This window comes from Poeciliopsis prolifica, unplaced genomic scaffold (genome assembly GCF_027474105.1).
Source record: "Poeciliopsis prolifica strain line A6 unplaced genomic scaffold, Auburn_PproV2 SCAFFOLD156, whole genome shotgun sequence".
In the NCBI taxonomy this organism is placed as follows: Eukaryota; Metazoa; Chordata; class Actinopteri; order Cyprinodontiformes; family Poeciliidae; genus Poeciliopsis; species Poeciliopsis prolifica.
In genome coordinates, this window is record NW_026562531.1 from 129281 (window position 1) to 140664 (window position 11384).

Here is an 11384-nt window from a genome sequence, read left to right on the forward strand (position 1 = left end):
GACTCCTGGACTCAGCTAATGTTAGCATCTTCTTGATAATTCAACCTTAAAATATTTCAATGGGTTAGGGTTAGGTAAATTAAGTTTCTATAGCCCACTTCAAGACTGTCAGTTTTAAAGTTGGGGTAACTGGAACCAGGTTTTACTCCCAACACACTGGATCTCCGAATTTCTATCAAAAATGAATCTGAAGTCAAGTCCAATTCCTTCCTTATAAACCAGTGGGTCATCAGGAGCAGAGGAAGAAAACGCTTTTTTTGCAGAGTTGAGCTCGCAGTCGGCTTCTTCTATGATTGCTCAAAGAGATGATGCATTAGATCCAGCTAACGACTTGCTGACCATCGTCTTAGCCACTGGTTTGTGGCTCCATGAGCTTGAACTGACGCTTTGCTCATGTTCCAGACACTGAAGTCATGCTGAGCTTTACATGCATGCAAAAATCTCTTGGCCTCTCATAAGTGGAAAACAACCACATGCCCTTAAATGTAAAAATTCTATTGCTGCGGTAGAATCGTGCTAACGGACATGTTTAGGTAATGTGGGCATGTCTGAAATAATCTAGTTTCTTGACTTGGTCCTTGCTAAAGTCATGTTTACATAAACTAACCCAATGAAGGGTATCTAAACTTGACCTCTTGTGAATGACTTGAGCATGTCTGAAGACAGACGTATCTGCTACATTGGACCTTCTTGGAAGAACCTGGATGACCGAAGACTTCAGGAAACAGCAAAAAGTTTGGTTGAATAAAAGATGGCAGCACCGAACACAGCATGCAGGTATTGTCTGAGGTGGACAGTAAACATAAACTATTACATGATTCCTTGCTAGTTAAACACATCTGCAATTAATGAAGATATACCTGCCGGGACCGGCGGACCCTCTTTGTTCCTCTCTCCTTGTCTCCTGAGGGTAAGCCTCTCTTTGTACTCCTGTTCCCTCTTCTCCAGAAGCCTCTGATTATACAAATCCAGCTGTGACACAAGCACCACATCTTTAGCAATCTACCAAGCCAAGAACAGCATCTTCCTAGAAACCTAGGTCACTTGTAAAGACAGATGCTGTTTCTTTACAGTGTTTTACAGGCTAACCTGGGCTTGAGCGTGTCAACAAGGGCTCTGCTGATCTTACCTTCTCCTTCTGCTTGGCCTTGATGTCGTCCGTCTCCAGTGAGGGCGGCGAGCTGCTGAACGACACTGAGGGTAAGCTGAACTGGACAGATTTAACAGGTTTGACTGGCGGCGGGATGCTCAGAGACTTCACAGTCTCAATCAGGTTCAAGCAGCGCACCACTGTGGTAGACATAGGCGACTGGTCGCAGCTTGAAGGACTTGAGGTTACTGGTGTCACAGTAGGAGTGAGTGCGGGCTGTAAGGAGGTGGCCCCACTGGCGGCCGAAGCGGGACTGGCTAGGCCAATGAACGGAAGAACCGTATGAGTGGAGCCTGTCGTGAAAGGAGGGATTCCGGCCGGGCGCTGGGGCGGAGGCCCAGGAGGCGGACCAGGAGGGTGCTGTGCCTGGCGCCGTGGAGGAGGTCCTGGTGGGGGGCCTGGGGGACGCAGCAGCCTGGGGTGGGGGTGGGTGGCTGCAGGTGGGGCTTCAGGGTCGTGGGATGTGCTAGTGATACCAAGAGGCCAGTTGAGTGGGGGGGTTGGGTGCCGGTAGTGGGCAGGAGGCGGCCCTGGAGGTGGTTTTGGAGAGGAGACGGTGGATGGTGCGCTCCCTGTTGTCTTGGTATGGCTCTGCAGATGTTGCGCCTTCTTTTGCTCTTCAAACTCATCTTGGTCAAAGAATTTCTCATACTCTGGAATGGCCGACTTCGGGTTGCTGAGCGGTTCAGTACTGGAAGATCTGGCAGGGGAGGGAGAGTGGATATGATCCACAGAACCAGTCCTGCCGCTCCGCAATTCCTCCTTAGGAAACGTCTCTCTTTCCATTGATGATGACGACTTGAAGCTCAAGGTTTTCTCCTGAGCTTTATTGGCCAGTTTAGAAACCTCTCCAGAGCTCAGCTTGAGCCCAATTGACCGCAGTAGACTTTGTATCTTATCGTAGGGTTCTGGTTTCTGGCCATCACCTGTTTTCTCTACTGAGGGTTGTTTGGAGTTTGGCTGCTTTATCTCCACTTCATGGACCAGACTGCTGCTGGGCCGCTCTTGAGCCAGACCTACAATTCGAGAGAAGCCTTTGCCATCCTGAAGGGCTCGCTCGTGAGGCAGGAGGTCATCTGTAACATCCAAGGGTTCCGAGGTCTTCTCAGCAACAGTCTTCTTGTTAAGCATGTCAAGAAATCGGTGCAGAGGGGGTTTCTGAGCCAGCGGGGACTGCGGGGGAGTTGTGAACTTTCGATTGGGAGACAGTGTTCTTGGAGGAGAGTCGATGGGAGACGGAGGTCTGAAAGTGGAGACTGAGTGAGTCATGGGTTTAGCACAGACGTTAGCATCTTGGCTAGGTGGAGAATGTGGGGAAGAGCCACGAGGTTCTGGAGACCTACTTTGTTTTAATGGTGGGTAAGGATCGTAGGCGCGTTCCCTGTACTTGGGGTCGTAGAAGTGACTGTCATAATGCTCATTGTACACGTCATACCGATCAGTGTAGCGCTGGCTGGAAGAAGGGGCTCCGCCGTAGGGAGGGTCGCCATAGAGATGGCTGTCGTACGGCCGGTCTGCATACGGGTGAGGGTACGGGTTGCCGTAGGTCTCGCCGTAGCGGCGGCCTGGGAACGGACCGTACGGACGGTCATAGTAAGGGTCATCATAGGGAGGCCGGATGTAATCTGGTTCTTCTGGGCGCTTCTTGAGAATTGAGCGAGGCATACTGATCCTGCCATGGTCATAGTCGATGCAGGTCCTGCCTCCAGGCTCCAGCCCCTGGGGTCAACCAGAGACTTCTTATAGGCGATCATCTCGTTAAGCTCCTCCAGCTCTCGTTTCTTTCTCGCCAGCTCAGTGTCTACCACCATGCCTCGCCGTGGCGGTGGGCTCGGCCTTCTGCGGTGGCTTTCCTCGCGCTCTTTGCTGGACCTGCTCCTCTTCCTGGAGCTTTTCTCTCTGCTGCGGCTTCTGCTGCGGCTTCTGCTGCGGCTTCTGCTGCGACTTCTGCTGCGACTTCTGCTGCGACTCCGGCTGCGCCTGCTTGACCTCTCTCTGCTTCGTCTGTACCTGCTGCTGTGTTCTCGGTCAATGCTCGCGCTGCGTCTCTTTTTTGCCACGCGGCCAAACGGATCTCTGGACGGACTCCGACTTTTGCTCCTCTCCTTGCTCCGGCTGCGACGGTACTTGTGGCGGGAGACGCTGGTGTCCTTCTTTATCGTTTTAAACACGGCCTTTTGTTTGTCTGACTCGGGTTTCTGGTTTCTGAAACGTTAGCAGAGATCAAACAGGGTTGGGGTTTCCTCATAAGTCAACTAATTCTCAACTACCAGTTCTGATCTTAACCTTTGCACTAACTGCTAATTTAATCACAGTATTTTATCCCGAATGTTTATTGTTCAATGGTAGGCAACGTTTGTATTGGAAAACAGAATTAAAAAACAATTATATTCCTCTTTCTGTTGACCAAAAATCATATGATAAGTATGTCTTTAGGTATATCAATGAGAACAAAACAGTGTGGTCAAATCTTTACAACTTGACGTGCCTGAAGTTAAGGGCAATTTCTTATAGTTCCACTTTTTTACTGCTCACTCTGAAAAACACGGGCTTGCTGGCAATGCTCTTAATCAAAATGACATTTCTGAACTCAGAGATTTCGTGTCTGATCCCATAGTTTGCAGATTAAACCGCATTATGAGAAGATCCGAAGAATAGTGGACATTTACTCACTCAGTGGCGTCTGGGGGTTTTGCCAAACTTGATGGTCATCTACAAAACCACAGGAAGATTAGCGTTGGAGGAGAAAACCGATCTCTGCTAATCGCAAACAATGCAGAGGAGCTCACCTTCCCTTTGGTTGCTCCGACGCCGCTCAGTTTGCGAACCGGGAGGAAAACTTTCTCCGTGAAGCGTTTGATCCTGATGGCCTGTTTCCCTCCGTCTGCTGTCGGATGCTTCATAATCACCAAGACACATTTCAGAAAAAACTCAGGATCATTCACTGTGGACTGAAAGCCAGCCGAACGTAGTAGCAGGACTGACCGGGACGACGCTGAACTCCACCTTCTCGTTCAGCTCCAGCTTCTTCTTCTCCACCACCTCGGACATTTTGAAGAACAGCTGAGGGTTCTCTGAACACTTGATGAGTCCAGAGTCCTCGGAAAACTCGATCACAATCCCCTGAAGAGAGAAGCGAGGCGTCAGACGGGCCTCCGGGAGGACGGGCGGTGTGCCTCCACGAGGACCGGGGGCCTCACGTGCGTCCGCTGCTCCGTGGACTCCTCGAAGGAGTCGGGAGGATCTCAATGAAGGTGGCGCGCTCCTCCTTGGTGAGGCGGTGTGTGGCCAGGCTGAAGCGGACCTGTAGGAGGAAGCAAGCCATTACTCCTCCGGCCGCCGCTCAGAGTCTTGAGACTGCCGCTCCTCACCTTGTCTCCCACCAGCATGGTGGCCAGGGTCAGCAGGTCATTGGGGCCAAAGGTCAGTTGCTTCTGCCGGCCGTCCACGGTCATCACCAACCGACCCACCTCAGGGGCGGGCGGGTTGGGGGCCCCGATCTGCTGCTCCTCCTCCTCCTGCTTCATCTCCTTCCTCCCAGTGAGGCGCGTCGCCTCCTGCTGGTCGCCGTCCTCCGTTTCCTCCTGCTTGACCTGCTGACAGAAACGGGACGCTCAGTTTCCAGAACTCCAACCAAAACCTTCACAGCTGCTCCACCTTCCACCTCAGTGCCTCCTTTCTCTTCCTGCACCGTCTCCTTCGCCGTCACCTCCTCCTCCTTCACATCTGCCTCCTGCAGCGCCTCCTGCTTGGCCTCCTCCTGCTCTTCCTTGGGAGGGCTCCTGCAGATGGCTTTGAGCACGGTGCCCTGGAAGCGCTCCCTGCTGACCTCCAGCATGGAGTCAGTGACTCTGTACCTGAAGCCGAACGGAGTCCACTGCAGACCAGCAGCCCAGTTAGCTCAGTTAACGCAGGTACTGGCCCCACAGCGCCACCTGCTGCTCCAGCTCACCTTGTCTTTGGCTGCTGCCAGAGCAGCGGCCGCCTCCTCCTTCCTCCTCCTCTCCGCCTCCTCCTCCTCCTGCGCTCCTCCTCCCTCCTCTGGCGCTCCTCCAGCTCGCGGGCTTTCTGCTCCTGCAGGATCTTATCTTCGGCCGCCTTGCTCCTCCTCATCCTCCTTAGCCGGAGATCGCTCTGACCGCGGCTTTGTCCTGCAGGGACAGAACGACGGGTCAGCTTCTGCTGGCGGACAGAACCGGGTCGGTTCGGTCTCCTCTCACCGTTGTCACTGTGAACTCCGTCTTTCCCCACGTCGTCAGAATCGAACTCTGCATCGCTGAAGTTTTCGCAGAGGTCAAAGGGCAAGTCGCCGTGCTTGGTGGAGCTGACGACCCCCTCCTGGTCACCAAGCGAGGCGATGGTTCCCTGGAACAGGACGAATCCGCTTTAGGACCGGGCTCAGAACCTGGAGGGTGTGTTCACTTTAAAATCTGCTTCGGCTGAGGACTGGTTCTAATGAACCCCCTATTTTATTCTGTGAAGGGTCAAAGTTCATGTAGCTAACTGTTTAGCAGTGGAACCAGTTCAGTACCGGTTCCAGCGGAAGGGTCCCGTCGGACTCCGGCCGGTACCTGCTCGCGGATCTCCTTGGTGTAGCGGAAGGTGAAGGGGATTTTGGGCCGGATGTTGGCGGCCCGCCTCTTGTTGGTCAAGGTGTTGATCAGCAGGTTGATCAGGACGTGGTCGTTCTTCAGCAGAGTCACCGAACAGTCCCGGTGGTCAAAGGTCACGTTGGTCCTGAGCGGACCGATGTTGGCGACGATCTGACCCGGATATCCAGGAACGTCCTCCTGTAGGGGGGAATATGAAGAGAATACCCAGAAATGCAGGAGACTAACGGTCCAGCATCAGGTGATATTCTGAAAAAAGGATGAGGAAATGCTGACGCCAGAGAGTCGGCTTCTTATCGCTCGTCATTTAGCCTCATTCTTTCTGTGCTTGCAGTTCTGATCATCTGGCACCAATGTAGCTATAGCATTAGCTCTTGCTGTCCATCTTTACTATTAGAACTTTTTTCGAAACATCAGATGGAGTCTTCTAATGACCAGCTATCTACAGTTAGCATCTTCACCCACCAACATCCCTTAACACCCAATGCCTAGATTTTCCCCACAGGCCCGGTGGCGTGGGGGGCTAAGGGGGCCCATTGCCCACCCACAGAGTCAGCGGTTCCCCTGGAGTGGAAGTCGTGTGTTGTTTTACCTTAAAGTGGTCGTCTCTCCATTATTCCTATATTGGTTTGATACAGCATTCCGCACTTCCAATATCAGGGCCTTTTCTCACTTTTTTTTCAGCATTAAAAACTGTTTAATCTGTTGTTAACATGTCCTAACCTGCTTTTCCAAGCCGCCTTTAAACGCAACATGAGCACTAAGACGCAAGCTGGGTTTACACCTGCCTACGTCCATGTTCAAAAGTGGACAGTAGTTGTTACATTGACTTGATAACTTTTTCATATTGTAGTTGCGACATGGATTCATTTAGCTCCCCCCAAAAAAGCAGATGCCCCCCTGTTAATCTCGTCTGAAGCCGGCGCCGACTCGTACTGGCGCTGGTTGGTCAAAGTGGACCAAACAGCCGACCCGTAGCGCAGCAGTACGGTCTGGTGTCACCTCGCCCAGAAGAACATCACTGCTAGTCTCAGGTTTGTTTTGACGCTATGGTTTGGGTTTAGCCGCCTGCCCAGTGAGAGTCCAACTGGCGTTGCAGTGTGGACTGCAGCGTCCAGTGGAAAAGAGACACTGTGGTTCACCTTCTTCAAGAACCTAAACCCGTAAGGGAACCAAGCAAGCTGTCGCCAGCTGGGATGGACAGAGCCTACCTTGGGCTCGATGATGGTCTGGCTGACGATGCCCTCGTAGAGCTCAGAGTCCAGCACCATGTGAGGCTCCAACTCCTCCGCGGACTTGGACATTGTCTGGTTGGGGCCCACAGAGACCTTCTCTCCATTGGGTCTCTCCAGTTCCTCGGGGGCGGAGCTAGAAGCACCACAGAGCGTCAGGAGGAGGGCTCTTTGACTCGTTTGATCCTGACGCCCCGCTTCCCCCCTCTCAGCTGACCCAGAGACACAGAAACGTCACAACACAGTCCAACACAAAAAAACCGCCTCTCAATCATGAGTTCAGCACCAAGAGCTGCTGGGGAAGCAAAGAAGCGTACCGCCAGGACAGTGAACTCCACCTCCTCGTTGATGTCCTCCTTGGTGAAGTCCACATCACTCAAGTTCTCTCTGGTCTCGAACTGAAGCTCCCCGTGTTCTTCTGACTGAATGACGCCTTCGTTTTCCTTCAGACTGATAATGACGCCCTGCAGGACAAACACCATCAAGCAGAAGCTCGGCAGCAGGTGGGGTTTCTGGGCGGCGCCTCCTCACCTTCTCCCTGGTCTCCCTGGTGGAGCCGAAGGTGGCGGGGATCTTGGGTCTGATGTTGGTGGCTCGCCGTTTCTCCGTGACGATGTCGGTCAGAACGTTGATGAGCACCTGATCGTCCTTCAGCAGCGTCACCGAACTGTCCTTCCTCTCAAACGGCAGGTTGGTCCGCACCATGCCCAGAGTCACGTGCACCTGGCCGGGGTACTGCCGGTCGCCGGGCTGCGGGGACACCGACCAGAGCTTAAGACGCAGAGACCGTCTGGCCTGCAGACGGTCTCTGCGTCTTCTAGACCCAAAGGCCTCGATTCACCACACAAACCGTGTTCTTTGGCCTATGAGCGAGTCTCTGACTAGACGGTCAGACAGAGATTTAAAGAGGAGCAGCAAAAGCAAAGGCTTTGGGTGAGCAGAGCCGTATCAAGATGCTGAGCTGTTAGCAGACTAGTTGAGGGAGTTCACCACTGTTGCCTCAGCAACGACATACAACCCACTACCAGCTGAGTCTAAGTGTGATGTCATCAGCTCACTCTGATGACATCACACCACCCCCAGCCCTGGATCACCAGGTTACTGAAGATTGATGCATCTTGAGATTTGTAGTTTCACTGGCAGTACTGCTCAACATGGCCGCCAGAAAGGAACCAGAACCGACCCACTATCGCTGTCCGCAGCAATGCATGATGGGCTTCGGCTCCTTGGTCAAGACAGCAGAAAAACGAAGGTCTGAGTGAAAGTAAACTGGTCTGGACTCCCTGGACCAGAATCACCTTCTACTGGAGAGGAAACCGGAGCGAGGAAGAGCTGCGGCTCCTCCTCCTCCTCCTCACTGACCTGCGGCTCCTCGATGGCCTGGCTGACCACGGCCTCGTAGATCTCCGGGTCCACGTTCTCCGTTCCCCCTGGAGCCACTTTCACATCCGTGGCCACAGCCCGGTTCTGTCCAGGGAAGCAGAGACAGTTTCAGACGGCGGTTCTGACCGGAGCACGGGGAGAACCGCCACACACTCACCTTCTCCTTGCAGGCCGTGAAATGGACCCGGACGCCGGGCGTCAGGGCATTGGGGTTTCCAAAGAAGACATCAAAGCTGAACTGGAACTTCTCCAGGTCTTCCCTCTCGATGGAGCCGAACGTTGGCTGCGAACAGGAACATCGTTACTGACGGGTTCTAGCTGGGCCCGTCGGACCTCAGAGGCTGGCAGTACGGAAGCCTCACCCCGACGAAGGAGATGATCCCTGTGGATCTACCGGGTGGAGGCCTGGACACAGAGACGCTCAGATTAAACACCTGGCTCCAACACCTGGAGGACGTCCACACCGGAACCCACTCACCTCTCGAAGGTCCGCTTTCCTAGCAGCCCCAGCGCCTTGGCCGTGTACCTGGGCTCAGGCTTCGGGGCGGCAGGAGGTGTGGGGGCGGCAGCCGGGGGGGGGTCAGGGGCGCGGCTTTGGTGACGGCAGGAGCTTCAGAGTCTTTTTTAGTCTCGGCTGAAGTTGAGTCACCAGGTGGAGCAGAAATAAGAGCCTTGATCTGGAGGAGAGAAGAAAAGACTAAACAGGAAGCTGGTCGTCGACCAATCAGAGGCCAAAAAACCAACCAATAGGAGACCAGTTTAAAGTGGTTCTGCGATCAGAGCTGAATGGACCAATCAGTGAGCTGTTCTGAGCTCCAGGTTGGAACCAGACTCACCCACTCCGGTTGGTCAGGCGGCGGGTTGGGCATCGGCTCCTCCACCACAGGCTGAACAGGGAAAACAACCAAATCAGTTCTGATGATCTGACCAGAACCACGGATTAGTAAGACCCAGTCCCCCTCTGAACCTCACCTCCGCGGTCCAGACCGGGGCCGGGAACGGGGGCGGGAATCCAAACGGAGGCATGCAGCCCGGAGGAGGGACCGGCGGGACGGCCGCAGGGTCTGGAGGGGGGATCCCAATAGGAACGGGCGGGGGTAGAGCAGGTGGAAGGGGTGGGACAGGTGACAGGGAGGGACAGGTGACAAGGCCCCCAGGCCCCATGGGTCCGGGCGCTCTGGACCCCAGCCTCTCCAGTGTGGGGGTCGCTGCCAGTCTGGGGGAGGCACCCACTCATCAGGATATGGGCCCCAAGCTGGAGGAGGGGGGCCTCTGGGGTCCCAGTCAGGAGGTGGGGGGCCTCTGGGGCCCCAAGCTGGAGGAGGAGGGCGTCTAGGGTCCCAGTCAGGAGGTGGGGGGCCCCTGGGGTCCCAGTCAGGAGGTGGGGGAAGTCTCAGATCCCAGTCAGGAGGTGGGGGACCTCTCGGGCCCCAGTCATAAGGGCGACCCCATTCTGGAGGCGGGGGGCCCCTGGGGTCCCATTCTGGAGGCGGGGGGCCTCTGGGACCCCATCCTTCAGGCGGCGGTGGTCCCCAGCCTTCTGTTGGAGGGCCCCAGCCCGGCGGCCCCATCTCGAAAGGAGGTACGTCTTCGCCTGGAGGTCCGAGTGGAGTCCTGTCCCTCGTGGGTCCGTGTCCGCGGCCCATGTCGGCAGGAGACACAGAGGAGGTTAGCAGCTCCGTTAGCCGCAGGCTAACTGACAACCGTCCGACTTTAAAGGTAAAATGCAGCCGCTAAACCCACCGCTCTACCGTGAACAACAACTTAGCACCCTTATCTAACCCCCGGTCCGAAAAAACGCCGCTTCTACCAACGAATATGTCAAATATTTAAGTTTATTTACGAGTTTATTCCATTACCACTCCGGCGCGTTTCTTCTTATGCATAATCAGCATTGAAACAGCGATGCTGCCGCCCACAGGTCGACCGAGAGAGTGCAGTTCCTTTCTCAGCTTCAACTTCTGCTTAAATTGGAAAATGACCCCAATCTGCGTTTAGCTCGGTCCAGTTTGCCCCAGTAATGGATCACACTGGTTTCAGAGTGGGCCCAGACCGGTTCCTGTAACCTGCATCAGCCACGTTCACTCACTGACTCCAGACTGATGCTGGTTTCAGTAAACATGGGTCAAAATGATCCAGGGTGATTTAACTGGTTCCACTCGCAGTTTTGGTCAGATTCAGTGAAAATGAAGACAGATAAATCTGTCTGGTTCTGTTTGAGCTGACCCGAGTTGGATGAAGTTGCCTGACTTCCTGCTCTGAGTCTCCTGGCATCACGATTCTGACAGATCAAATTGTTTATTGGGGAACGTCACAAACCCCAATCTAAAGACACACGATAAGAAACCCACAGAGGTCCTTCTGGCAATTACTAAGAAATGTATTAGAACAAAATGGAAATCAGACGCCCTCTTCCAGTTCAACTATGGCTTTGTGAGAGCAGTAGTTGTGACCGTAGAAAAAAATAACCTGGATGCAAAATAGAAGACTATTAAATATGGCATTTTAAGGTGTGCAAAACCTACCTGCACACTGGATTGACTGACCTTCCTGTAACAGAGCTGGACCCTGTGAGCGATACCGATCCCTTTATCTCTGATTCAGACATTATTGAACCCTTATTGATCACCAGCCCCATCCTTCTTGTCGTCAATGCGAGTTACTTTAGGTTTATGTCTCATCATTTGAATTTTGCTTCATTTGAGCCAAGTTTGTCCTGTCAGTTAATTATTAGCTATTAGTTAAAAAACATCACAATTATTCTGTGACACATCTGGTTCTGATCCAGAAAGATGCTCAGAAAGTTTAAACTTTCAGAATTTTTGAGGAACAGAGACAGAACCACAGCTGAATGAACCGGGCCATGTACAGCAGCAGAACCAGGACAGAGGTTCTCCCGGCTCCAGTCCAGTTCTACTGGGACTGCAGGGCGGCGTCACCAGGAAGACCCACCTGACCCATCAGAACCAGGTGCAGCTCCATGAGGGAACAAAACCACTGGGTCAGGTA

The 11384-nt window shown here is 53.7% G+C and overlaps 1 protein-coding gene and 1 long non-coding RNA gene across 3 annotated transcripts; both read right to left on the bottom strand.

Annotated features, from left to right (window-relative positions):
• Positions 1–4645: 4645 nt before the first annotated feature.
• On the bottom strand, positions 4646–7452 carry LOC129356093 (uncharacterized). 2 transcript variants are annotated; one of them, XM_055025707.1, is made up of 7 exons: positions 7310–7452; positions 6972–7128; positions 5722–5940; positions 5371–5515; positions 5103–5301; positions 4815–5027; positions 4646–4743 (listed from the first exon to the last, which is right to left on the bottom strand). In XM_055025707.1, exons 1-6 carry the CDS (start codon positions 7363–7365, stop codon positions 4871–4873), a joined length of 933 nt encoding a protein of 310 aa, XP_054881682.1. In that variant the 5' UTR covers positions 7366–7452; the 3' UTR covers positions 4646–4743; positions 4815–4870. The 2 variants fall into 2 exon arrangements, with proteins under 2 accessions (XP_054881682.1, XP_054881683.1); XM_055025708.1 differs by having other exon boundaries at positions 4660–4746.
• Positions 7453–7879: 427 nt separating this feature from the next.
• LOC129356099 (uncharacterized) lies at positions 7880–9483 on the bottom strand. The gene is made up of 7 exons (XR_008605349.1): positions 9348–9483; positions 9212–9262; positions 8854–9052; positions 8738–8780; positions 8533–8658; positions 8355–8459; positions 7880–8217 (listed from the first exon to the last, which is right to left on the bottom strand). It is a non-coding gene; the product is annotated as an uncharacterized LOC129356099 (long non-coding RNA).
• Positions 9484–11384: the final 1901 nt, after the last annotated feature.

Bases quoted from the DNA above. Each gene is read 5' to 3' on its own strand.
- LOC129356093 (XM_055025707.1), bottom strand. From the start codon at position 7,365: ATGTGGACTTCACCAAGGAGGACATCAACGAGGAGGTGGAGTTCACTG. The intron at 5,941-6,971 runs GTAGGCTCTGTC...TCCCCCCTACAG, and splicing joins AGACCATCATCGAGCCCAAG to GAGGACGTTCCTGGATATCC. The intron at 5,302-5,370 runs GTGAGAGGAGAC...CTGTCCCTGCAG, and splicing joins CGGAGTTCACAGTGACAACG to GACAAAGCCGCGGTCAGAGC.